The 26642-nt window shown below is 42.9% G+C and overlaps 1 protein-coding gene across 10 annotated transcripts in view; it reads left to right on the plus strand.

Moving 5' to 3' along the window:
* ST3GAL3 (ST3 beta-galactoside alpha-2,3-sialyltransferase 3) overlaps nucleotides 1-25701 on the plus strand; it is a 185931-nt gene extending 160230 nt beyond the window's left edge. For 8 of the 10 annotated variants that reach the window (XM_081865550.1, XM_081865551.1, XM_081865548.1 and 5 more), the window contains 2 exons: nucleotides 90-236; nucleotides 21488-25701. In XM_081865550.1, the coding sequence (XP_081721676.1) occupies nucleotides 90-236; nucleotides 21488-21577 (237 nt within the window). In that variant the 3' untranslated portion in view covers nucleotides 21578-25701. Of the gene's footprint in view, nucleotides 1-89; nucleotides 237-15317; nucleotides 15513-21487 lie in introns of all 10 variants that reach the window. The other 2 variants (XR_014157370.1, XM_081865553.1) reach the window with 2 other exon arrangements.
* Nucleotides 25702-26642: the final 941 nt, after the last annotated feature.

The following is a 26642-nucleotide window of genomic DNA, read 5'->3' on the forward strand; positions in this document are numbered from 1 at the left end:
ACTTGGGTGCCATTAAAATGCTATTGCTTAAGAAAATGAAAACTTAACTTAATAGCTTGCATTGTGCTTCCTTCCCCTTTCCTCCACAGAACATCCCTACTCTGGGAAGTGTAGCAATAACCATGGTGCTCCACAATTGTGATGAGGTAGCAGTGGCTGGATTTGGTTATGACATGAGCTCTCCAAATGCACCACTACATTACTATGAGAACATCAAGATGTCTGCCATCAAAGAGGTAAGGTATTCTATGTTCAGTAGGCAGTAGCCTTGATAGCTAAATCCATGTTCAGAAGCAGAATATATCTGAATACCAGGTGCAGGAAACAAACAATGGGGGAGGGCTGCTGTCTTCCTACACTTCTCACTGGTTTCCTGAAGGCATGTATTGGCCACTTTTAGAAACAAGATGGTAGACTTTGTGGACCCTTGAACTGAGCCAGCTATTTATAAAGCAAAATAGTTAACTAGTGGTTTTCCCTCTATAGAGGAAGCTAGGAAAGACAACAAAGCAAATCCAATATCACCTGGATATTGTGCTGCTAGGAACTCATACAAATAGTGGAAGCTCATATTTCATGGTACCGCTCAAAGGATTCCTTTACAGCAGAATCCTGTGTTTTTTTCACTTCCCAACCAGCCATTATAAAGGAAAAGGTACAGGAAAGTGTGATAAAGAACAGATAATTTAGAAGAACAATGAGGGCCTTAGCAAGGCGTTGTTGACCATTTTCCATTTATGTAACTTACAATTGCTACTTAAGCGACATCCAAGCTACAGACCCAAACTGGTTTTAAATAGTTTGTAACCATCATGGTTTTCCCAGAACAATGCTGAAAAACCATATAGTTTTGTGAGGCTACGGATAAGTTTTTTTAATTGGAGATCCCTAAATGGAACTACATTTCTGTGAGTTCTGAGGGTGGGGGATTGTGACAGTTTTGTGACAGTTTGAATCACACAATATGTATTTATTTGATGTACACATATAAAGCTCTGGGAGTTGGTTTTGACTGTCCAAGGGAGAAAATGGCAGGGTTTGAACTCAAGTGGTGGGAATTTTCAAAGCCGAAACAATTAAGATCTATAATTATAATCAGGCAATATTTTAACCAAATATATTCTTGCTATGAGTACTCATTCCATAATTAATTTAGTAATCTTTATGTTATTGTAGAACTTGTTTGGTTGTTGTTGTTTTTACTTCAGTGGAATACCATTTTGGAATAATTAGATATTCACCTCTTTGGAAACCAGACTATACTCCCCTGTGCATTACATATGTGGACCAGGGGTGGGGAACCACAGGACCAGGGGCCGTATGCAGCTATTCAAGCCATTCTGTCTGGCTCTCAGGACTCTTCCCAGACTGTACCCTTCAATGGCCCCACTCTGCACTTTCTCAGGTGCTTTTGGAGTCATACTTGCTGCTCCACTCACTTTTGCCTCTGACCCTGCTCACCAGTGGCATGGAGCCCGTGGAAGGTTGTCCATGAGGGTATGTGTCCCTCAGGTTGAAAAGGTTCCCCACCTCTGGTGTAGAAGACAGGACAGATTAACTTACCCTTCCTTACTCCCATTCAGCAGTGAAACAATTTGTCCCATATCTGAACTATTTTTGCTGCAAAAAGTTTTATGGAGATGAATATTTGCCTTATGTCTGCTACAGACTAAAGTAATCTGTGAGACGCACCTGATTGTCAGTAAAAATGACAGGCAAATGCAGCTGTTATGGACAGACCAGTCTTCAGTAAAGGTAAAGGAACCCTGACAGTTAAGTCCAGTTGTGAACGACTCTGGGGTTATGGCGCTCATCTCGCTTTACTGGCCGAGGGAGCCAGTGTTTGTCTGAAGACATTTTTTTTCCAGGTCATGTGGCCAGCATGACTAAGCCGCTTCTGGCGAAACCAGAGCAGCGCACGGAAACACTGTTTACCTTCCTGCTGGAGTGGTACCTATTTATCTACTTGCACTTTGACGTGCTTTCTAACTGCTAGGTTAGCAGGAGCTGGGACAGAGCAATGGGAGTAAAGTAATCTGTGAGATGCACCTGATTGTCAGTAAAAATGACAGGCAAATGCAGCTGTTATGGACAGACCAGTCTTCAATAGAGTCCAACATTAAAGCATCCTCGACCTGCAAACCATACTAATGGAGGAGCTGCTCACTGATATATGAGGAGCTCTGTAGACAAAGGTGCAGGAGGATGACCAGCCCTTATGAAGTATCTCTGCCTTCCCATAAGGATTCCAGGTTACATGCAGAACCATTAGAAAGAGGTATGAAGAATGAATTGCTTTCACGTCATCTCCCATGTAGATTGCCTTTTCTCATTATCTGGTCTGTGGGTACCAGGCTAATCCTCACCTCTCAAACCCAAGTTCTCTTAGGTTTCACTTCCCCTAATACAAGCAGAGCCATCTGCTCCCAAGTATCAATATTTAATTCTTCTCTAGCCTTCTCTTCTCCCCTCTGGACTAATTGTTTATAATATTATGGAATCTAACTACATGAGAGGGGATTGCATTTCTGCCTTGCCTCGCCTTTTTAATATTAATGACAGCTAGTAATTGTTAGCCACTTGGGAATCAAGATGAAAGGTAAAAGGGGCAGTGGCTTGGTTTGTCATCTTCTGCTTTTCCCAGGAGTGTAACAAGTGAGAGTTTGTAGTGCTGCAAGACTGGTGTTCCATGATCAGTAGACTATGCAAATGCCAAAAGGTGAGAAGAATGTTGTGCTATTAGTGATCCATGGTACATGTATTGTCTCTCATAACCAGTGCTCTGGAAAGAGCAGCTTTGTCCTTTTGATACTGGGTCAGCTGGGGTTGTATCCTTACTTACCTTTATGCAAGGTTCTATATGCTCCTTTTACGTTACAGGTGCTTCTTGACAGGATATCCCACCGTATACCATAAAGAGCCAGTTCTGTCTATGAAACTTTGAAGCTTTTTGAACATCAGTGTTAGTGCCAAATAGGTACAAGGTTTATACGTGTTGTGAAAGAGAGGAGGAAATTAATCATCATAGCTCTTGGGACACAATTATCCATAACAATGGGAGGGAAGGGTAATGAGGGTGTGTTGAATATAATTTTCTTTCTTCTATTCTGTAGTAATATTTACATGTACAGTAAAGCCTTGAACAGTTTCATTTGAACTTAAAACCTATGCCTTTTAAAATGAGTCTTTGGGATTCATCCAGGAAGGTAGGCGTAACATTTTTGAGGCCTAAAACAACTATTGGATGAATGAATGACCTGAGTCTAAACTGTTTTGTCATAGGACAGGGGAGTAAAGTCCAGTGTACAACAAGCAAAAATGCATTTTCTGTAAATTTTCAGACAAAACAATCTACAGAAGACTGAGAGAACCTTGAAAATGATGGCCTGTGTGACTAAGCACAAAGTGTGTTTTGCTTCCAGTGTGACATCATGTATAGTAGGAATGGAGAACCTTTCTGGCTCTGCAATACAGACCTTTTTTTAGGATTGGCTTTGCAGGCCAAATTTGACAGGTGGGTGAGGTTGCCCACCTGTCAATCACTTGACATCACAATGAAGTAAGAGCCAAAACCTGCTTTCTGGTGTGGTGAGGGCTCAACTTGCCCCAGGAGGGTTTCCATTGACAGTAGTTTCATTGAAACCACTTTCCACTCCTGGAAAAAGGCATGTCTTCACTCCCCATCTGTTTATGCACAGGGAGTTCAGTCGTGCTTTCTTCATGGATCAGCAGCCACATCTCCACCTGCCCCAGGGCAGCTGGGTGTGGCGTGGGGGAAATTGCCTTGCATGCCAAACAGGGAGAGCTAGTGGTTCAATTCATCCCACAGACCAGAGGTTCCCCACCATGATATTTTAGGAAATGAGAAAAAATTGCTTGTTGCGTTTCACTTGGTACTGCCCTGTGTACTGCCCTGTTAGAACTTCTGTTCTGATACAAAAGAGAAGGATGGAATAGTCTGATAAAAGAGGTCTGTGTACTCTAAACCAGTGTTTCCCAACCTTGGGCCTCCAGCTGTTTTTGAACTACAATTCCCATAATCCCTGACCACTGGTCTTGCTAGCTAGGAATGATGGGAGTTGTAGTCCAAAAACAGCTGGAGGCCCAAGGTTGGGAAACACTGCTCTAAACAATATATATAGGTAAAGGTAAAGGGCCCCATGACCATTGGGTCCAGTCGTGACCAACTCTGGGGTTGCGGCGCTCATCTTGCTTTATTGGCCGAGGGAACCGGCATACAGCTTCCAGGTCATGTGGCCAGCATGACTAAGCCGCTTCTGGTGAACCAGAGCAGCACACGGAAACGCCATTTACCTTCCCGCAGGAGTGGTACCTATTTATCTACTTGCACTTTGATGTGCTTTCGAACTGCTAGGTTGACAGGAGCAGGGACAGACCAACGGGAGCTCACTCCGTCACGGCGATTCGAACCGCTGACCTTCTGATCGGCAAGTCCTAGGCTCTGTGGTTTAACCCACAGCGCCACCTGTGTCCCTAAAAATAATATATATCTCTCTGCGAAACTCAGTTCAGGAAGGTAATAGAACCCCAGCCCAAATCTCCATTGTTTTTACATAATAGGAATAAATAGAAAATTCTAGTCCCCAAAGTGTATATTTGCGTGCACGCGCATGTGCACAGTCATTAATTGGAGCCTCTCTGGGAATGTCCATCAACTGGCAATTCTATTGTGCTGTGTCTTAGAGGGAACAGACCTGCAGGCTACGGTGTGTGTTCCCTAACTCAAGGTGTGTCATTGATTTACACGCAATGTCTGCTTGACATCTCCCTGGACACCATTTAAAAACCCAGTGACTCATCTCTAGGGAATTTCTTCTCAATACACACAAAGCCAATGAATTGCATTTGTTTGCAGCTGGGTGGAGATGGCCCCTCCTGTGCAAAGACATGAGCGATAAAACCTCAGGATAGAAACAAATGGCCTTTTTCTATTATCTGCTGCACTATGTAAGGCTGAAGGTTTTGCCAGATTTTTAAGGGCAAAAATGCTGAAAGCACAGTATGTTACTGTGAAATCATGCATTTCTGGCTACCAGCTACATATCTGTGGTGTAAATTATATGTATATGAAGGTATGCAAATCATCCAAGAAGCATCCAGCCTAGATGGAGCAGGTAGGACTCACAGAATTCAGTGGGACAACTCATGAGTAAATTTGCATAGTTGCATCCTTATGGTAATAGTTATCAAACATCTCCCCAAAAATCTAGACAGATATACCTCATCAATAGCCTTATAGTCAACAGGCATTATTGGACACCCACTTCAAATGTAACAGGCTTGGTCCCCTGCTTACCATGAGGGTGACCGTGATCTTTAAAGGTAGCCAGTCCAGCCCACTGCCAGAATTAGAAACACTGGGAGGTGGTTGGGAGGATTGTAGACAGGAAGCAAAACTAGTAAACACTGAGCACTGTTAATGCAAGATAAGAACACCTCTTCTCTGTAGATTCAGAGAAAGAGTCCAGCAGAGTGAATGATAGCTGCAAAACCTTATCCCTAAATACGGACCTGGCAGACTAGTGGATCTCAGTGGACAGAGGATATCTGAGAGCAATGAAGCCTCTCCTATCCTGCTCCCGATGCATTTTCAAGTGGCTCCCTGTTGGAGCTTTCACACCAGGAACCACCTTTGCAGAAGGCCATATCGTTATCTACCACAGCCCCATGGTATGATGCTAGGTGCACAGTGCTGCTCAAGCCCTGACTTTAAGGTAATTGCTGGCGCTTGCAAAATGCTGTGTACAGGGCTTTGCAGAACACAACAATTAGCTGATTGGTGCTTGCGGAACACTATGCATAGGGCTTTCCAAGACTCAGTGATCAGCTCAGCTGTGTCTTTACCTTTCCCACAGCTAATTCATATATAACTCCTAATACTGGAAAATCTAAAATGTGAGCAAGTGCTTGGTTTTGGTCCAAAAATATGAACATTCAAGCTTTCATCTTAGGTCCTCATGAGCATAAAGTTGGCTGAGAGATTGTGCTTACATTGAAGGTGATGTGCACAATGCCTATGCAAATAAAGCTGTTGATGAAAGACTCTGTCTACTTTGTTTAGCCAAAGGGTTGAGGTGTGTGGTGTTTTTTTTAAACAGGTGTTTATCTCATATTCAGGGTCACTGAGAGGGAGTACAGGGGGTACTGCTCTGTTGGGCAGGGAGCCCAATCCTTAACGCTTGTATACCAAATCTTATGAAACAAAATTTCAGGTGCCATTTGACATAGTTGTTTTGTGAGATATGAGCTTGATCCCGCCTTTCAGTGCTTTTAGTCAATAAGTGAAGTCATAACTAATTGATGAGGGCTATAGCAAAATTTTATTAAACAAGCACCTTGTAAGGCTCAAAATCAAAATGACCTTCACCAACATAGTAGAAGGGTCTTCCTTAGTGATTTTGAAACAGTTTAGAGTCTTCCATGTATGACTCTTAATTTTCCTCTAGATTCAGACAAGAAGGAAAGCACTCCTGAGTTCCTTTTGAGTCCTCCTTCCTCTAGAAATGATATTTGTCAAGATAATATACTTGAGGAATCCATAATTTTAGTATAGTTATGACTAGGCAAAAGCATCTCCACTCAAAAGCAAACACTACACAGATAGGACTTTAGGGTTATTTTTTCTGAGTAGAAAAAAATAACACTAAAAGATTACATTGCTAATGCGAATGCATATACCAGTTGCTGCAGAGTGGCAAAGCTGGCATTGTTTACAATGCTGCTGGAGGAAATAGAGAAATATCTTGCTTCTTGAAAAAAAGGAGAAAATCAGAGCGACACTGGAAGTATGTTGTCTTATCAGTATGGCCACTATATAGAACATACTGTAGAAGTCTGTTTGATCCACAGTTGTATAGGCTGTATGTACAACACTGGTCCCAAACGTATTCCATACACAACTGGTCCCAAACGTATTCCATACACAATCTATTTAACTGAAAAAGAGAGAAATACTTCGTTATGAGAATTGTTTGTTATTTTACTTGTAAAGCTGTTCTCTTTATGAAGGTGAGGCAGTTCTTCTGCTGAACCCTGTTGATTGGCTGAGGAGGGGGGTTATTTCCCCATTTCTGCTCATCAGATGATCAGTCTGATGACTAGGGAGAAGGCAATTTGCAATTCAAACAGGGTGCTAAGCTCCACCCACTCCGGCGCTTTGTCTACATTTATATTTTTTCTTCCACTGCCAAGATCAGTGGGGACTAGGTGTGGCAGGAAAATTTGCTTGTGGTACTGGATCAGCCCCATGAGCTAGGTTACTCAGTCCTGTTTTACAACAAATGTCCACATAATTGACAAAGAACAACCTGGAAACAAGTTTGCCATTTTTTATTTGCCCCAGAACACTCCTCTGCAGTGATTTCCCCCCCAGTTTCTATAGTCTAGATCAACCTTTTTTCTTCTATAGTCACATTCGGGCAGTGGGTGAATCCAGAAAGTATAATGGGCAGAACCAGAAACAAAAGTGTCCTGGATTAACTTATCCAAAATAAAGGTGACCTTGCTTCAGTTTTCACCATGCATAGAATTCCCAGTCCTATGCAGTGAACCTCACTAGGCTTGATTTTTATTTATAAGAATATTTCCGAACTGCCAGCTCTTAAAAAATACCATGGTGGTATAGAAAAACGCATTTAAACATCATAAAATTATAATATAACGGGGTTATTTTCAAATAAATATTCAAAGGATTTGTTTTAGTTGGATGGCATTCAACTACCATTTTACTCAGAGTAGACATAATGAAAGCCATAGACCTAATTTAGGTATATTCATTAATTTCAATGGGTCTACTCCAGATAAAGCCTAGTTGAATACCACCCTCTGACTTTAGTGTGACTGTAACATATACATATGGCAGAAACCTGCCAGTTTGTTCTGAGACGGCTGAAAAAGAAAGTCTTTTTCCCAAGCTATCCAGACAGGAAAAGGATCTTTTAAAATCTGTTGTTGTTTTTTATCAAGTAAAATACGTTACTTCTTCTTCCATTTGTTAAAAGTAAGGAGTCAGACACTCTTAAGAACCCAGGAAAAGATAGGGAGAAAGAACAGGAAGGAAGGAATTCTGATAGGATGGAAAAACAGGGCAACTTGGAAAGGTGTCAGGGGCTTTGTAAAATTAGGTTGGCCTCTATGCCGCAGCTTGTCTCCTGTAATTTCGATAGTGGGGCTTTAATCACACACCCATGCACCCCACCTATCCCAGGGGGTGTTTACTTGCCAACCCTAGTAATGTAGAAAGATAGATGTGGGTATCTGATTTCCAAAGAAAAGGGCTGGGTGTAGCTCAGGAGTACAGAACTTGCCTCCTGATCAGCTGCTCTCTGCAAACACGTTTCTCCCAGCCTGAGCTCTAACACCAGATGTGACAGTAGATACGAGAAAATGTTCCTAGGGAAGGGGGCTGAAAGGAGGTAAACCATGGGGGAAGGTTTTTTTTTAAAGTATTATATTAATTTTATTAAAAAAACCAAATATGCAGCTCTTCCATTGCTCATAATAGTTTCCAAATCGGTAATAAAAGATACAGGGTTGACTAGTTTGTTGCTTGATTTCAGTGGGTGTGCTCTGTGACGTAGTATCCAACTATATACAAAAACAGATTCTCTCATCCGTCAGCCTCTTCTGTTTTTTTTTTTTGGTTTTTTTTTTAAAATATGATCTCTTTTTCATTACTGGGATAGTTCCGTGCTTAACCGTTGGGAACTGCTGTCATTACATTTAGGTTGACCCTTACATTTTAGCTTTAGATCAGGGGTCAGCAAACTTTTTCAGCAGGGGGCCGGTCCACTGTCCTCAGCCCTTGTGGGGGACCGGACTATATTTTTTGGGGGAAATGAATGAATTCCTATGCCCCACAAATAACCCAGAGATACATTTTAAATAAAAGGACACATTCTACTCATGGAAAAACACGCTGATTCCCGGACCGTCCGTGGGCTGAATTTAGAAGGTGATTGGCCTGGATCTGGCCCCCGGGCCTTAGTTTGCCTACACACCATCAAAACTAAACATATAACTCTTAGTTTCTGAAAAGGAGGCAAATCACAGGAAACATACAAAGTGCAAATACATTTACTGGAAAAACTGGGAGGGACGGAGCTAGCGTTGAGTCTGTGCCATAATGTTCAAATGTTAGTGTGATGAGAAACAGACCAACAATACTGGGGTTGGGTTTTTTTCTTATGTCACTATTAGTTAAAGAAGTATGAGAGAATATGTGCCACATTGTTATCCACAGTGAATCCCAGTAATTGCTGGTAAGTATGAAGAGCGAAACTCCTTTCAAAACATTGTATAAACCTGGCCTAATGACTTATAGTCTGGCAGCATGGCTGCTCTTCAAGCCTTCCTGGTGAATAGCTCTGGAAATGCAAGAAACATCACTGGCTGAAAGAAGGGTCACTTTTGGGAGGCAAAGGGTTGAGGCATTGTGATCTGCAAAAGGATAGTACATTTTTAGGCGCCTGCAGTGATGACTGATGTGGTTCATTCTCTTCCTCCCACCCCACCCACTCACCCCACCTTTTATCTATCTGTCTGTTCAGCTTCATACACACATACACACAGACACACACACACACTTTCTGCTTTTGGGCTTTTTTCTGCTCCTTGGTAAAAAAACAGACTAGCATAAATGATCCTTTATTGCAGGTGTGTGGAACCTCTGACCCTCCAGATGTTGCTGAACTTCAACTCTCATCATCATTGGCCATTAACCATGCTTGTTGATAACATTCTTGAAAGCCAGAAAGGGCCTGAGTAGTGTTTCTAATAATCAGGGTGAAGCAATAGCTTCCCTATAGATTCTAGTAGTGTCATCATCCCTCATCTTCTCCCCAGTTTGTCCTTCTGCGTACATAACCTGTTGCTTCTCTGATTTTGATAATTCCCTGGGGAATTCTCTGGGTGGAAATGAATAATTCAGAATTTTAAATACTTCTACCACAATAATAGAGCAGTCAAATTAGAAAAATATAGAAATATGCCACATTTTCCTAATGCAATTGCAATTTTGGGGGATTGCAGACTTTTGGCATAACTTGAATGTAGAATTTGCATTTTTAAACACTCTTGCACTTGTAATTTATATAGCTAAAAGTGTCCTTTTGAATGCATTCCCCACTATAGAAAGTGGTTTTTAAAAAGCAGTACAGTGCCATGGTTCCCAATCAATAGTAGTATTTCTTGTTCCTAAGGCACATCCTTTGCCAGCCACATGGGGGCAGAATCAAGCTGAATCTCAAGAGCTCTCAATAGGAGAATTGGTTCCTCCTACCCAGATCTAGTTTAATCTTGGTGTAAAGTTACTTGCTCACATCTAACTAACATCATTTGAGCAGTCAAGTGTCAGCTCCTCACTGCATTAAAACTGTAGTCCAAGGGGTGGGAAATGTTTTTTCAACCCAAAGGCCACATTACCTCATGGACAACCTTCCAGAGTGTGCATGTCAGTGGTGAGCATTGCTAGAGGCAAAAAATGGGTGTAGCAACAGTTGTGACTCTTGCCCTTGTACAGTAGACCAGGGGTTTTCAACCGGTGTGCCTTGAATGATGGTACCGCAGACAATACTGGCCTCTGTGCCTCTTTCCTTCCCTCCCTCCTCTGATGCCCTCTTATGTCTCTGCCTTCCAAAGGCTTGTGCGGCTGTTCGTTGTAGCAGCCCTGGCTCCAAGCTCCACAGGCGAATGCTGGTGAGGGGTGCTGGTTGCCAGGAGCAGAGGCAGCCTCAGATAAGCAAGCAAGTGGATGAGGGAGCCCAGCCAGCCAGTCTCTCAGCCCTTGCTGTTGGGAATGGACAGACAAGTGAGAGGCCAGGCGGGCGGGCAGGCGGGCAGGCAGGCAGGCAGGCAGGCAGGCAGGCAGGTGCCATGTTGGCCTTTCTTGTGCTTGCTGTGTGCCTGGGAGCTTAATGCCCGGTGCTGAAGGGGCACTTTCTGCCTTTCCGCCATGCATGCCCAGCAGCTCCTGCTGCTGCCACTGCTACCTCACTGGTGGCCTCACATTCACCTTCTGCCAGTCTCCATCGGGCTGCTAAGGCTGGAGGCATCCTCTTCCCAGGCTCCTGTGGGGTGATGTGAGGAGTCACCTCTCTTGGGGGGGGGTATGGGGTAGCTCAGAGGCCAGAGCAGCCATGGTGGCTGCCCGCAGAACTCCCAAGCAGAGGGGAGAGGAGAGGATGCTGAGGGAACACTCCACAACAGAGGGTGTTCAAAAAGGGGCGATGGGCTGCTGGATCTGCAGGCAAGGGTTGAAATAACTGGATTTCTGAGGTGTGAAGTGTGTTTCCCCATAGGGGAGCCACAGAAAGAATGTAGCTGGTCAAGGGAGCCGTGGACTCAAAAAGGTTGAAAACCTCTGGGCTAGACTGAGGCCATTCCCTAGGCATTTCTGCACGTGCATTTTTCCATCCAGGCAAGTTAGAGGCATTATCACTCTTCAAGGCCGCATTCCAGCCAGGCAAAAGGAGGGGTGGAGCAGGGCCAATGAAGGACATGGCATGGGGAGAGGCCCAAGGGCAATATAGAGAGGCCTAGAGTGCCCTAGTTTAACCTACAGCCATTTTGACAAGACATAAGTCCCATTTTGCTCATTTGGGTTTACTTTTTAGTAAATGCACTAAATATTGAGCTATAAAAGACAAGAAGAACCAAAGACTAGGTATGCTGAGTAATGCCCATCAATGTCTTCAAATAAATTATCCAAGTGAACCCCCAGGTTTTTAGTTACAGATAGGTAGCCGTGTTGGTCTGCCATAGTCAAAACAAAACAAATTCCTTCCAGTAGCACCTTAAAGACCAACTAAGTCAGTTCTTGGTATGAGCTTTCGTGTGCATGCACACTTCTTCAGATACACTGAAACAGAAGTTTCCAGACCCTTCTATATAGTGAGAAGGTGGGGAGGGGTATTACTCAGAAGGGTGGTGGGAATGGGTGATTGGCAGATAGCTGTGATGAGCCTGTTGACGACTCTTAACGACTGCAATAGGTCTTACAGGAAAAAGCAAGGGGTGAAAAGGTGAAAAATGGCTTTGTCATGTATAATGAGATAAGAATCCAAGGTCTTTGTTCAGACCAGGTTTCTCCATGGTTTTGAGTTTGGTGATAAGTTGTAATTCAGCAGCTTCTCTTTCCAGTCTATTTCTGAAATTCCTTTGTAGTAAAACAGCTACTTTGAGATCTTGTATAGAATGTCCTGGGAGATTGAAATGTTCTCCTACTGGTTTCTCTGTCTTGTGATTCCTGATGTCCGATTTATGTCCGTTTATTCTTTGGCGTAAGGTCTGGCCTGTTTGTCCAATATAGAGAGCTGAAGGACACTGTTGGCATTTTATGGCATACACAATGTTAGACGATGAGCAATTAAATAGTCCCGAGATGGTATGTGTGATGTTGTTGGGGCCAGTAATGGTGTTGTCCGGGTGTATGTGGCAGCAAAGTTGGCATCTGGGTTTATTGCAGGCTCTGGTGCCAGTGTCCGTGTTAGGTCTGGTTGTAGTATTATTGTGGGTTAGGAGTTGTTTAAGACTGGGTGGCTGTCTGTAGGCAATGAAAGGTCTTCCTCCCAGAGCTTGAGAAAGAGAACTGTCATTGTCCAGGAGAGGTTGTAGATCTCTGATGATGCGTTGTACTGTTTTAACTTGGGAGCTGTATGTGATGACTAGAGGTGTTCTGTTATTTTCTTTTTTGGGTCTGTCTTGCAGCAAGTTCTCTCTGGGTATCAGTCTGGCTCTGTTGATCTGTTGTCTAACTTCATCTGTTGGGTATTTTAGTTCTAAAAAGGTTTGCTGTAGATCTCTTAGGTGAGAGTCTCTGTCTGTAGAATTGGAACAGATGCGGCTGTAACGTAGTGCCTGGCTATATACAATGGACTGTTTGGTATGTTTGGGATGGTAGCTAGAGGCATGTAGATATGTTTGTCGGTCAGTTGGTTTACGGTATAAGGTGGTGTCTATGTGCCCATCCTGTATTTTTATAGTAGTGTCCAAAAAATGTATTTCTTGCATAGATTGATTCATTGTTAGGTTGATTGTGGGGTGAAAATCATTGAATTTCTGGTGGAAGGTGTCCAGGGTCTGTTGACCATGTGTCCAGATGATAAAAATATCGTCAATGTATCGCAGGTACAAGAGAGGTTTGAGTGGGTAGGAGTTTAGGAAACGTTGTTCTAAATCTGCCATGAAGATGTTGGCATACTGTGGGGCCATGCCGGTGCCCATTGCTGTGCCGCTGATCTGAAGGAACAGGTCATCACCGAATTTGAAGTTGTTGTGGGTAAGGACAAATTGGCAGAGTTTGGTGGCAAGGTCCGCTGTGGTTTTATCTGAAATGGTGTTCCTTATAGCTTGTAAACCATCGTTGTGTGGGATGTTGGTATACAGAGATTCCACATCCATAGTAGCTAGTATAGTATTGTTGGGAAGATTATTTAAAGATTGTATTTTCCTCAGAAAATCTGTGGTGTCACGTACATAGCTGGGAGCACTGATGGCATATGGTTTCAGAACAGAGTCCATATAACCGGAGACACCCACTGTAATAGTGCCAATACCTGAAATGATGGGGCGTCCTGGATTTCCTGGTTTGTGTATTTTAGGTAGAAGATAGAAAGTTCCTGGTCGAGGTTCTGTTGGTGTGTTAGTGAGGATCTGTTCTTGGATGTGTGGGGGTAGCTCCTTAACAATCTTGTTCAGTTCTTTTTTGTATTCTTGTGTGGGGTCTGAGTCCAATTTTATGTAAAAGGCGGTATTGGAAAGTTGTCTGTGAGCCTCCTGAATGTAGTCAGTTTTGTTCATGATGACGACAGCTCCACCTTTGTCCGCTTCTTTAATTATAATGTCTGGGTTGTTTCTGAGATTATCTATGGCTCTCCTTTCAGCATGGTTTAGATTTTGTTGTAAGCGATGGTGTTTTCTGGTCACATCTGTTTGGATTCTGTGGCAGAAGCAGTCAATGTACAAGTCCAGTGTGGTATTGCGTCCATCAGGAGGGGTCCATGTGGAGTCCCTTTTTGTGTAACACTTTTTCGGTGGTAGTTGGTGGTCAGTGTTCTGTTGGGAGGGTGGTTGTTGTTCTCCAGTGGGTTGAGAGGTGTTGTGTTGTGAAGTTGTTGCTTGTTCTGCTTTGTCTTGTTGTGTGTGTTGAAAATACTCCTTCAGGCGTAAACGGCGGAAAAATGCTTCCAAGTCCCCACAGAACTGGATCATGTGTGGGGATTTGGCAGGGCAGAATGACAGTCCACGTGAAAGGAAAGGTTTTTTTAAAAAACCCCAGGTTTTTAATTCAAGAATATGAGAAGATTAAGAGTGTCATTTCTATTTCCCTTCCTCAGCTGTAGAGCTGAGGGTAAACACATACAGAACTTGTAAATGTTTGTATGGAAGAAGGCATTTCAGCAGATTCAGCATTTCACACCTCTGCCAAAATTCACTCTTTCCTCAGTATTAGATGTCCAGAGACCCTAAGATCCCTTGCTTCTGGCCACTCTCCACCCCCTCCCTCCCATAGCTGCAGATTATGCTTCCCTATGTGTACTTGAAAAATGTCCCTGTTTGAAACTTCTATTCAAGAGGAAAAGAAAGTGTAGATTAAATACTAAGTTCAGCACAAAATAACTTGGCAGGTATGATCCTGCGTGTGGCTCATTAGCCAGAAAAGAGCTACTTAACCTCAAGGGAGGGGAAGGTAGAGTTGGGTGTCCACAGATGGTCAATAGGGAGCTTTTTACCACTGCAAGGCAGCAGCACAGTTTCCTGGACATATGGCTGGCTTTCTGTCAGGTGGCAAATGCATTAGTATCAGGGCATTTCAGGAAACGACCCTCCCAGCCTGCCATTCTTAAGCAACAGGGGCTGTCTTCTTATAGGTTTTCCTCCTGCGATTTAATCTTTATGGGATTTTGGTGTGCTGGTCATCAAGATAAGTATGTCTGATAACAGGGGTCCAGCAACCGCAGTGAGGCTAATTGGCTGTAGCTGGGCAGCTTTTCCTCCTGTTGAGTTGGTTTATCACGCATCATTATCAAACCTGGCACAGTTCTCCATTTGCTATTTGTACATGGAGGCAGTACCTTATATAAAAGAGGAAGTGGATATTATTCATTTGCACGTATTTAAGACATTCTAAAGGCTACATAGATAATTAAATAAAAATGCAAATGAAGGGACAGTTACTGAGTTCATGTTACGATGGCCCCTCCTATTCTTCCCCTTGCCCCAGCCCACACTCTTTCACGCTTGCTTACAGTGAATGCACCCAGAATTCCAAGGAATGCATTTCACCTTTTGTTTTGCAGAGCAGATTTCTATCATCTCCCATTGCTCCTGTTACCACTGACAGAGCACAATATCAGACAGTCCAATCAAGACTGTAAACAGAGGAAATCCTATCTTGATCCCCAGAGAGAAGAGATTTTTTACACCACATGGAGCATTCTGGCTGGAAAACACAGAAATCTGTAATTTCTGCCATCCCCTCAGACCTTCAGCAGGTTTGTTTGCACAACTGAGAACAGTTCAGAGTCCTCATTGGAAATGGGAGACTGGGAAAGGGGGAGCATGAAAGGAGTGGGCTGAGAAGTTTGTCTAGCAGGCTACAAGCATGTTTCTCCAGGGCTCAGTTCCAATAATAATAATCATGGGTTGCCTGAGGCTAATATTGTTCTGACAGCGTGGCTCTTCTGTAGAAGCCCTGGGTTTATGCTCCTTATACTGACAAAAGAGAGTTTGGGGTATGTTACCATCACGTGGCTAAATCCTTCTAATCAGTTCAAGTCATCTGCCATAACTGGAGTCAGTTCACTGCAGCAAGAGCCTAGCGAACAGGACCAATGAGGTACAGAACATGAAACCAGGGAGCTAAATCAATTTTGTGTTCCACTGAACCACACATTCTCCTGACACCCCTGCTGTTGTTGGCACATGCATTTGATTGCAGATAGCTCTGCCTCACTGCAAAGAGTAACAGGAAACCCCACCATTAGCAGGAAATCAGGCTGGAAATGACCCACCTGTGGTAGTAGGACAGATGGGAAAGCTGAAGTAGACAATGCACTCTTTCTAAGCCATCTGAACAGAATTTGTGATCAGTGTAACTCATCCCAAGTCATAACTAGCAGTAAGAGGGAAATGGTTCATACTACCATGTTGTCTGAGGCATCCCAAGTAGGGTTAATTACTTTTTTGGAATGGCTTCCCATTCATTACATGCTCCAAGTAATGGACATCCCTGTGATGGAGTTCCCTCTGTAGTATATATGTTCTCATGGGAGGCTCAGTTCCACCAGTGACATCAATAGCCAATGTGTTTCAAATGCCTCTGCCTACTTGGTCATCTTTCTTTCTCAGAAAGGACAGCATGGGTTTCAGTTCATCACTCCCACCTTATCCTCACTCTTCTAATCTTAGCTAAATGCAGGAATGCAGTTTTATTTGCCTGATTAGCCATTTGCAGTAAGAAGATTTTCTTCTATAATTGGTAACCATAGATGGAGCGGGGATGAGCCTCTTCTTTTCCCCTCAGATTGGTATGTCCCAACACTTAGCTAAAATTATTTATGTGGACCATGGCACCTTGCTGTGTTTCTTGATGCAGGTGAGGGGCTCACTTGTGGCAAATAGTCTCACCAAGATCAACAACTGCAACTTTGTTCCCAGATCCCTGGAAAAGCTTTTAGCTAGGGAAGCAACTGTTATGGCAAATGACAGACATAGCTAATGCAGCCTTTTCAGTGGTACCACAAATAGATGCTCAACATGCCAGCCTTAATATTAAAACAACAGATGCTTGTTACAATGATATGCACTATCAGTAATATTCAGTCCAGGTATCAGTGTACATAGCTCTCTTGGCATGGTGGAATGTTCACCAGGGTGAAATAGATCCTGGGGATTTGTATTTTATTTGCATATGATATCCCAAAATCCCACATATTAAATGCAAATATCCAGCACTACCGCTAAGGCAGGTTGGGTGTGACTTATCAGTCTTCATCATGTGCCAAAAGGCTGGGTCGGGCAGTGTGAGGCCATGACACATGATGCAGAGATGAGAAGGCTACTTTGTGTTCTGCCATTACAATAAAGAGAAGTTTCATACAGTGGTGCCTCGCAAGACGAAATTAATTCGTTCCACGAGTCTCTTCGTCTTGCGGTTTTTTCGTTTTGCGAAGCACTGCTATTAGTGGATTAGCGGCTATTAGCGGCTTAGCGGATTAGAAAAAGGGGGGGGGGAGGAAAAAAACTCGCAAGAACTCGCAAGACGTTTCGTCTTGCGAAGCAAGCCCATAGGGAAATTCGTCTTGCGAAGCACCTCAAAAGACGGAAAACTCTTTCGTCCAGCAAGTTTTTCGTCTTGCGAGGCATTCGTCTTGCAGGGCACCACTGTAATTAGAGGCAGCTGTCAATGAATGACATTGGGGCTGTGGATATGATGAGAAAGATCAGAGACCCATGGATAAAGATTTCTGTAATATGCATCTTTTCTAAACTTGGTCCCTATGTCTGTTTGAGACTGTTTGACATTCACTTTCCAGCTGTCTGTTTCTGTCAGCTGGGCAAGATGCCTATCTGCCCAAGTCCCTCTTTGGGAATTTCTGCACTCCTTCCAACAGTGCATCCTAATTTCCTTTGTAAAACAAGGGGGCATTGGGTATTAACATCAGAGGTTTTACTGCAATTATCCTAGTTGATTATGTGCTTATTTTGCCTATTTGTTAGAAGACTAATAATGTTTGAGTAGTGACAGTGCATTCATGTATTCAGTGGTACCTCAGGTTAAGTACTTAATTCATTCTGGAGGTCCGTACTTAACCTGAAACTGTTCTTAACCTGAAGCACCACTTTAGCTAATGGGGCCTCCTGCTGCCGCCGCGCCGCCGGAGCACAATTTCTGTTCTCATCCTGAAGCAAAGTATATGACTCAGTTTATGCTGGGGAGCATAAGTAAAGGAAAGAACCCCTGGATGGTTAAGTCCAGTCAAACTTGACTATGGGGTGCAGTGCTCATCTCACTTCAGGTCGAGGGAGCCGGTGTTTGTCCACAGACAGCTTTCCGGGTCATGTGGCCAGCATGACTAAACCACATCACATATATATAGAGAGAGGCTTGTATCTCTCTGAAGCAAAGAATTTGTCACTGTGGTATTGGATGAAGATACTGACTAACTCAGACAAGCAGCTTCTGGGATTTGTTACTCAAACTTTACCACTTTGCAACAAGCTGTAGTTAGTGCATGCCTGCTTGGCAAGTGTAACTCTGATTCAGAGAAGACTGAGATTTTAGGCAGATTCTCCTTAGCCTTATGGAGAACAGAGGCTACATACCAATGACCTCAGCTCTGCCTCTGTTGCTCACTCTCTGCCAGCCACGGCACGAGATAGTGATTAGCTGTCTTCATGGCCCAGTAATAACCATCTCTGAAATGTTCTGCATGATTAACCTATTAGATACAGTACAGCTCCCAGTATTCTCAAGCTCAGCTTCTGTTTGCTTTCTAGCATCCATAAAGAAGTAGATGAAAGGAAAGAAGTATTGGTAATTCACTATTTGGGGGTGCTAGAACAAGAGAGGAATGTCTTTTCTTGGTTGAAGAAAAGGCATTTGCATCCATTGTTTTCAGGCTATGTTAAAAGAATATATGTCAATTGTTTCTGCAGGTGAAGGTGTAGTTGAAGATGCATCTGAATGATTGGTTAGGGCATAATCAAGAAGAGCTGGAAGTGAGAGGCTGTAAGAATATAGTCTGGCTGCAGTTTTGTGCGCTGCATGAAGCTCTCTGTTTATTTTATTTATTCAGCTGCGTTCGTCATAGGGGCTGATCCAGAAAATAACAGCTCCTGGAGAACTACAAACCACTGCATTGCTCTGTATCATCACATTACTTCCATTGAAAAGGACATTATGCTGCTTTCAGCAGGTGCCTCCAGAAACTGTTGGAATGCAATGCAATTGAATCCCAAATTTGTAATTCTGGCTTTTATATATTTTCACCTTTAGATTTAAATGTGGTGTTCAAAGAATAGAAACACCAAGAAAATGTTTTAACAAACATTATAAGAAACTTTACCACAGTACAATTAACCAGATACTTTTTGACAACAATTAGGCTTGTAAATTCCAACACTTCCTCATCCAGCACACCTACACTTCACTAACCAATCAGAATATCTTTCTCTCATCTTCTCTCTGATATATCCTCTTTAGTCCCTTCCTTTTCTGTGTGTGCCCAGCACACAATCTTTCTCGCTCTTGTCCTTCTCCCTCTCTCACCTGTTTCTTATTCTCTTATAAGTTATCGTCCTCCTTCCAGTCAGTCATCCCTGAGACATGCACACTCTAACTCCTCCCTCTTTACTTGCCTGCCCATGAGGGCTATGCCCTTTTAGGTATACAGTGGACAATAGCTCTGCCTTCCATGTCTAAGTAGACCTTTCACCTATCAGATTTAGTGGACTTGACTTCCTTTGAGGTTTTTAAGCAGAATTTAGATGGCCATTGGTCGTGTATGATATTGTTGAGATGCCTGCATTTCAGGGCTTTGGACTGGATAACCCTCAGGGTCCCTTCCAATTCTATGATTCTAAGTGCAGCTAAGATTGCCTCTCCATCCCTAATTGCATATTGAAGGAAGGGACCTACAGCTTATAGCAATAACAAAAAAGTGGTGTTAAGAGGGCTATCTATGTTATACAGAAGATTCATAATCCATATTAGGGGAAGAATATAGGGTTACTATTTCCACTTCTGGTCCTTCATTTATCTTCCAGGTGCCTGGTATTAGCTACTGTACCCTCCAGTCTAGTGGTGCTGTTAATTAACACCAAACTGGCTGGCAATAAGACCTTGCTCAGACTGTGGTAATCTGAAGAAGCCCTATGGATTCATCTTGTGACTACATGGAGGCTAGTTTTCTCTGTTATAGCACCCATCCTTTGGAACCCACCTTTTCATCAGCTGGTACATACGTATCTGTTTACCCAAGCCTTCCTAGGCCTTCTTAGATACTATAGATGTCATTTTTATATTTCTATGTGTATTTTAGTGGATTTTTTAAGATATTACATTGTACACCATCTGATTTAAAGGCAGAATATAAATAGAATAAATTGGTTTAAAAGTAAACCAAAGGTTTAAGGGTGGTATATAATTGGATAGATGATAGATAGATAGATAGATAGATAGATAGATAGATAGATAGTCCAGTGCCTTTAGATCATTGCTTTGATTGAGAGGGCTCTGTTGTCATATTTGCTTCCTCCTGTGCTTCCAGATGACTTGTTTATGAAACATTCATCCTGATTTGTTTGCAGGGTGATTAGACAATGCTGTCTACTTAATAACCACTCATTCTGGTTTGTCTGTGAGGAGGTTAGATGATGTTGCATTAAAGCAAGTGTTATCCCACATTTTGCCAGCACATTTTCCAATCATTTATTGCAAAACATGTTATGTTTTTAATAATAATAATAATAATAATAATAATAATAATAATAATAATATATTTATACCCCGCCCATCTGGCTGGGCTTCCCCAGCCACTCTGGGCGGCTTCCAACAAAATATTAAAATACAGTAATCCATCAAACATTAGTTGTTTTTCTCTTTGACATCTGGTGGGAGGGCGTTCCACAGGGCAGGTGCCACTACCGAGAAGGCCCTCTGCCTGGTTCCCTGTAACTTGGCTTCTCACAGTGAGGGAACCGCCAGAAGGCCCTCGGAGCTGGACCTCAGTGTCCGGGTAGAATGATGGGGATGGAAACACACTTTCAGGTATACTTGACTGAGGTCATTTAGGGCTCTAAAGGTCAGCACCAACACTTTGAATTGTGCTCAGAAACATACTGGGAGCCAATGTAGGTCTTTCAAGACCGATGTTATGTGGTCTTGGCAGCCACTCCCAGTTAGCAGTCTAGCTGCCACATTCTGGATTAGTTGTAGTTTCCAGGTCACCTTCAAAGGTAGCCCCACGTAAAGCGCATTGCAGTAGTCCAAGCGAGAGATAACCAGAGCATGCACCACTCTGGCAAGACAGTCTGCGGGCAGGTAGGGTCTCAACCTGCGTACCAGATGGAGCTGATAAACAGCTGCCCAGGACACAGAATTGACCTGCGCCTCCATGGACAGCTGTGAGTCCAAAATGACTCCCAGGCTGCACACCTGGTCCTTCAGGGGTAATAAATAATAGCAATAATAATATGGCAAAGAATTTTGGATTAATTTAAGAGAAAGCATGCTACACCATGACATGTGGCTGCTGAGCAGCTATTCCATTTTTTTTTTAAGTGTCACAATGATGCCTCAAGAGCAAAAAGCCTTTGAATGCACCTGTGTAGGGCAAAGTCTTGATCTGGCCTCTGTGATCGGAGCTCTCAGACTAACAATAGAGCTTTACAAACCTGAAACGGGACAGTGATTTACTTTTTCTTCACTTTTTCTCTTTCCTTTTCCACTCCCCACCCCCTGCAGTCCTGGACGCACAATATACAGCGGGAGAAGGAGTTTCTACGAAAGCTGGTGAAAGCTCGAGTAATCACAGACCTCACCAGTGGAATATGAGGAGGCGCAGCCAGTGTGCGGAATTGCACAGCTACATGCATACAGCTGAGGACAAGGGCAGCAAGAGGTCCTTGGCAAGAATCCCGGCTTTTTAGAGACACACAGTGCCCTTGAAAAGTCTCCCTGGCCTGCTCTGCCTGCCTGCACCAGGGCTCACAGGGGAGCAGCGGCTACTGGCCTGAGGGGGCAGGTCGCACACTCGGAACTGCAAGAGGATCTTGTTCTTGAGATGGAATATCACTGGAGAGAACAAACAGAGTGATAAAACAAAACAAAATTGTGCCAAATGGGAACAGGAGCCAGGCTGGAGGCAGCAGTGTTTGAATGTCCAATGCATTATTTTATATATATACATGCATATATATATATAAAGAAACTCTTGAGAATCACACTAAATATATCAAGTGGAGCTTGGCCTGTGCACCAGCCCCATGGGACACCTGACCTGGTGTTGCACTTAGCCTGCCTCTGTGCCAGCCACAGCCCCTTTGCAGGGCTTGAATCCGTCCAAGAATTGTCTGTTGTTGGTGCTGCTATAATTTAAAAGTATTGTGGCCTCACTTTGCCCTAGATGGAGCAATTAGAGGTCTATTGGATCTTCAGACTCCCTGCTTCTCATGCAGCAGCCACTGCTGCCAACATTCACCAGGCTGCATTTTTAGCCATTGTTCACAGAACTCACTTCAATGTGCTGGGGGATTTCTACCTGTTTGGTAGGTTAGCCACAGGCCCTGCTGGAAGAAACCCCAAAATATTTGTTTTCTGTGGCAACTGCATCATGGTTCTGAAGTGTTCTGTACTTTTTTGTTTTTGTTTTTTTGCTTGGGGAGGGAATAATTTATTTTTGGATCAGGTCAGAAATTGTCCTAAAATATGAAGTTTCACCAGTGTTCAGCAACTAATGGTGCCAGAAATTTTACACTCATTCGGTTGTATTCTATTTTAAGTGGTTACTACCTTGATAGTGTTTAAGCTCCTCTGGAGATACTGATAGAAATTGCCTGGCCTGCAATTACCCCATTTTTAGCTTCCATGTGTCAGGTGTTTAACTCAGTCTGTTACCAAATCCTTCTGCATCCTTTTAAAGGGGACAGAGAGGTGTATTTGTATTCCTGTGCCCTAAGTGTCAGATGCACTATTTGCACAAATGTGTTCCATTTGTTTTGGAAAGGTTAGAAATATATTGTGCAAAGTGACCAAACAGTGGGAAGGGTCAAATGGCATAATTTGTCTGGGGATCTGTGCACCCAAGAAGCTTTCTCAGGGGCCCTTACGCCTCCTCTTCTAAAATACGAATATATTTTGCATTGACGTGAGGTTCAACTGCATTAAAATCATTGGCTTGCCTTTCCTTGCACAGAGAGGATATGAGAATCTGAACAACTCTTGTTATGCAGATAGACATGAAGAATGTTTATTCTGTGTATGCCAGTGGTGTTACCCTGTATTCTGCAATGTGAGTGTGCATTTCCATAATAGTTTTTCAGGGTCATTTGGAAAGGTAAGAGCATAGTTACGGAATTAGTTAATGATACAAGAGCTAACTTAAGTCCCCAGGCTAGTTAACCTCTGCTTCCACTGACCCTGTACCTCTGTAGGACTACTTAAGGTAAAAGCATTTCCTGAATGTTGGCATTTTTAACTTTTACTGACCCAAAACGCACAAGCTGACATACTCTGGGCAGAAGTTGAGTTGAGCCTGGCAGAGCTTCCCAAGTGTGCAGTTTTCCTTGCATGTGCATCAAAGTGTGTCAGGCTTGAATGGCAGCTCCTCATAGGGGAGGATGGCTGCTTTGTTTGTTGGCCCTTGTTGGCTGAGAGTAATGAGCTGGAGTATGAAGTATTGAATTTGTAGCCAGCCCTTCTTGTATTGGAATTAGCACATTTGAATACATCTCTATTATTTGTTTATCTGCTCCAGTAACCTCCTGATAGTTTTCAGAAATGTCAGACCTGGTTTGCTAAGCATCCAGCAACACAGCTGGGCAAAAATATATATCCATCCAAATTTTACCTACTTGAATGCTTTCTTGTGGGATTCAAAACTGAATTGGAATTGCTGCCCAGGCCAGAAGAGTGGAGCATAATTGCACCCCAAATGCTCTGTTTTCCCCAAGTCACACTGGTTCACTTTGAACTGGTACTCAAATCATGTTAACTTCCACTTCCGTAGTTTCTAAAGCTAGGTTTGCAGCGTTCCTGGGAGAGCTATTTCAGCTACATGAATCAATGAAAAATTTCCAAGATTATAGAAGTTTCTGAAAAATATGTCATTCATTCATCACTGTACATAGCCTGGATGGGAGGTATGTGTGTGTTCTGATAGGCCCAAAGAGTGTGAACGAGTTGCAGAATTGGGGAGCAGGCCTCCACCATATTGACCAGTGCTAAGCCTCCTATTGGCAATCAAGCCACACAGAAAGCAAGGCTATGGCATTAGTCCATCAAGAGTGATGTGCTGAAAAAGTATTAAGATGATAATGTCGTTAGTTCCTGTGCTCTGTGTTGAGTCCATTTTATTATCCTGCCCTGGATTAGTTACCTCAGGGTCCTGGCCAGAGAGCTACACTTGTGGATTCTCAGAGTGGAAATGGAGCCACTGCCACTTTTCTGGATGTAATGGTAGAGCGATAAGAGGTGGGTTGAACTCTCTTTCCTGCCAATCTATGCTATTTTAGTGCATTTGCTGCTCCTAAGTGCATGCACTTTCTATCCCATTAGTCATGTACCGTTCCTACGACATGTGCAAAAGAGGAACATTTGTCAGGAAAGGATCACTGATACACAGAGGCTATGCCCTCAGTCCACCTCCATTCTGAGCTAAGGTTGCTACCCAGAGGAGAAAAACAGACATTGCTCATTGGCAAATATTAACTCAACTGCACGTGCAAAAGGGTAAAACTGAGTATTCCTAATATTTTACAAATCTTATTTCTCTCAACTTCATAATAATCATGTAAAATTTGCAATTATTCCAATTTTAGTAGGGCTGTCACCCAGTTAAGAAGAAAGCTTATTATGAGTTTCAGTCAATTAATCAGATTTGTGTATAGTTCAGAAGCAAAAAATAAAATAAAATCATGCTTCCGTTGCTCGGTGCACATGTATGTCATTGCTGAAATCATCTTAGAAGAGGCATTCCCTCTTGTTTGATGGGAAAGAATGATGCCTCTGTTAAGATTATGCTTGGCATCACTATTTCTTACAAGTATTTGTATTAAATGTAATACTTTAAAAAAAAAAAAATCTGCCAAATTAATCTGGACACTTCTTCAGTGTTTTAACTGAGTAATCAAACTAGTTAAGAGATTAAATGTTGCAGTTCTATAATTTGCAGATAGCTGAACTGAAACAGGGAGAGAGTACTTTACCCAAGGTAACCCAGCAATAGCATACCTTGGGATGGGGAAGATGTTGCACAGGAGATAGATAGCAGGATCTTCTGCTGCTCCCTGATTTCCCTTAGCCTTGGACTCTGAAGGAATGTGGTTTACACTGGAATTACCCACTGATGTATACCATTTGTCTGATCATCATAGCTGGGAGCTTTACAGTTGCCTTCAGGCATTTCCTACAGAAATAATGCGAAAACTTAATTGTTTGTGATAATTACTAAATGCCTGTTCCATTTTTGTGACTATTTCTTCAATGTCAGAAACTTCACTTTACAAGTTGTTTCGTAGGCTTCAGTGGGAATACAGCAAATCCTTCCTAGGTAAGTTTGCTAGCCTAGTGAGCCTGCAGCTATTATGGACAGAGGCTGGCGACGTGCTTTACAGATCTCACAGAGAGACCCTTGTTCATGCCATTCACTATCAGTCACCTGCCCTGGCATCAACAGTTTAGAAACACAGTCTTTCTATATCATTCAAGGAGTACAAAGTACTAGAGTGAGCTCTGGGTCTTTGCTGGCCCATCCTACAGAGGAACTGAACCACATTGTGGTGGATGGTGAAGGGACCCACCCTGTTAATGTGCTTGAAACATGCATAGTTTTATTAAATTGTGCAGTTTCTATTGTTTGAACTTTCTTTTTAGCTAAGAAAGAGGTGGTGTGATGTATGAGCCTCCAAGTCACTTGTGACTTATTCATATCATGGAAGCAATAAAACTATAAAAGACGTCTGGATTTCTATGTCTCTGTTTCCCTCCCTCCCCTCCCCTCAAGTGAAAAGGCAGAGGGATGCTTACAGATTGGCGCAACTTGTTCCTGGAGTTGCTTCCATAGCTAGCAAACAGCTACTGGTGAAATCACACAGAAAAAATCAGCTCCTAGATTTATAAGGAGCAGTTCCTGTGAGAAAAGGAAACTGGAGCACCTTTATACTGTATTTCCACATAAAAAGTCAAATGGGTGAAAATAGATACTCTAGGCCTTGTGTATATAACCTTATTTTCAACCACATTGGGCAGCTATGGACTAGCTAACCTCAGCACATGGTGTGCTTTCATAGTTTAATGTGCAGACATATCTGTATTCTTGGCTTTAGGTACCACTCTTTCACAAAAACTCATGTTGTCCTCTGAGGAAGTTGCAGCTTATCTATACAGATCCCAATGGTGCCATGCCACAGCTGGGTGTGTTTTTGTTGTTGCTACTATCTGGTATCTATGTGCAGACAGATACCTTACATAATATCCATCCTGAGATTATTTGGAGAATATCATATTTTATTGTGCAGTGTACTCAATCCCTGCAAACAACAAGCTCATGAGGCTTCATCTGATACAAACACATCACTTAACTGCAATTGACAGGGGTGTGAGTGAGCCTGGATGAGTTGTGCAGAGTTCGTATTAGTGCTGTAGGAATGCCATGTGGGAAAAGACTGCTACCATTGCTCAGGTCACACCAGCTACACTTTGAGTTGCATAAAGTCATATTGATCCAAGAACATGAACAGGTACCGTAATGATGTGCCCACAGAGTGGAAACTTGGTAGCCTTCCATGAAATCTGCTTTCATTCTGCTTTCTTAGAATCATTGAGTTGGAAGTGACGCTGGGGATCGTCTAGTCCAGCCCCCTGGAATGCAGGAATATGCAGCTGTCCCTTACAGGGATCA

Source organism: Podarcis erhardii (genome assembly GCF_964252035.2).
Source record: "Podarcis erhardii genome assembly, chromosome: 6".
NCBI classification, from domain to species: Eukaryota; Metazoa; Chordata; class Lepidosauria; order Squamata; family Lacertidae; genus Podarcis; species Podarcis erhardii.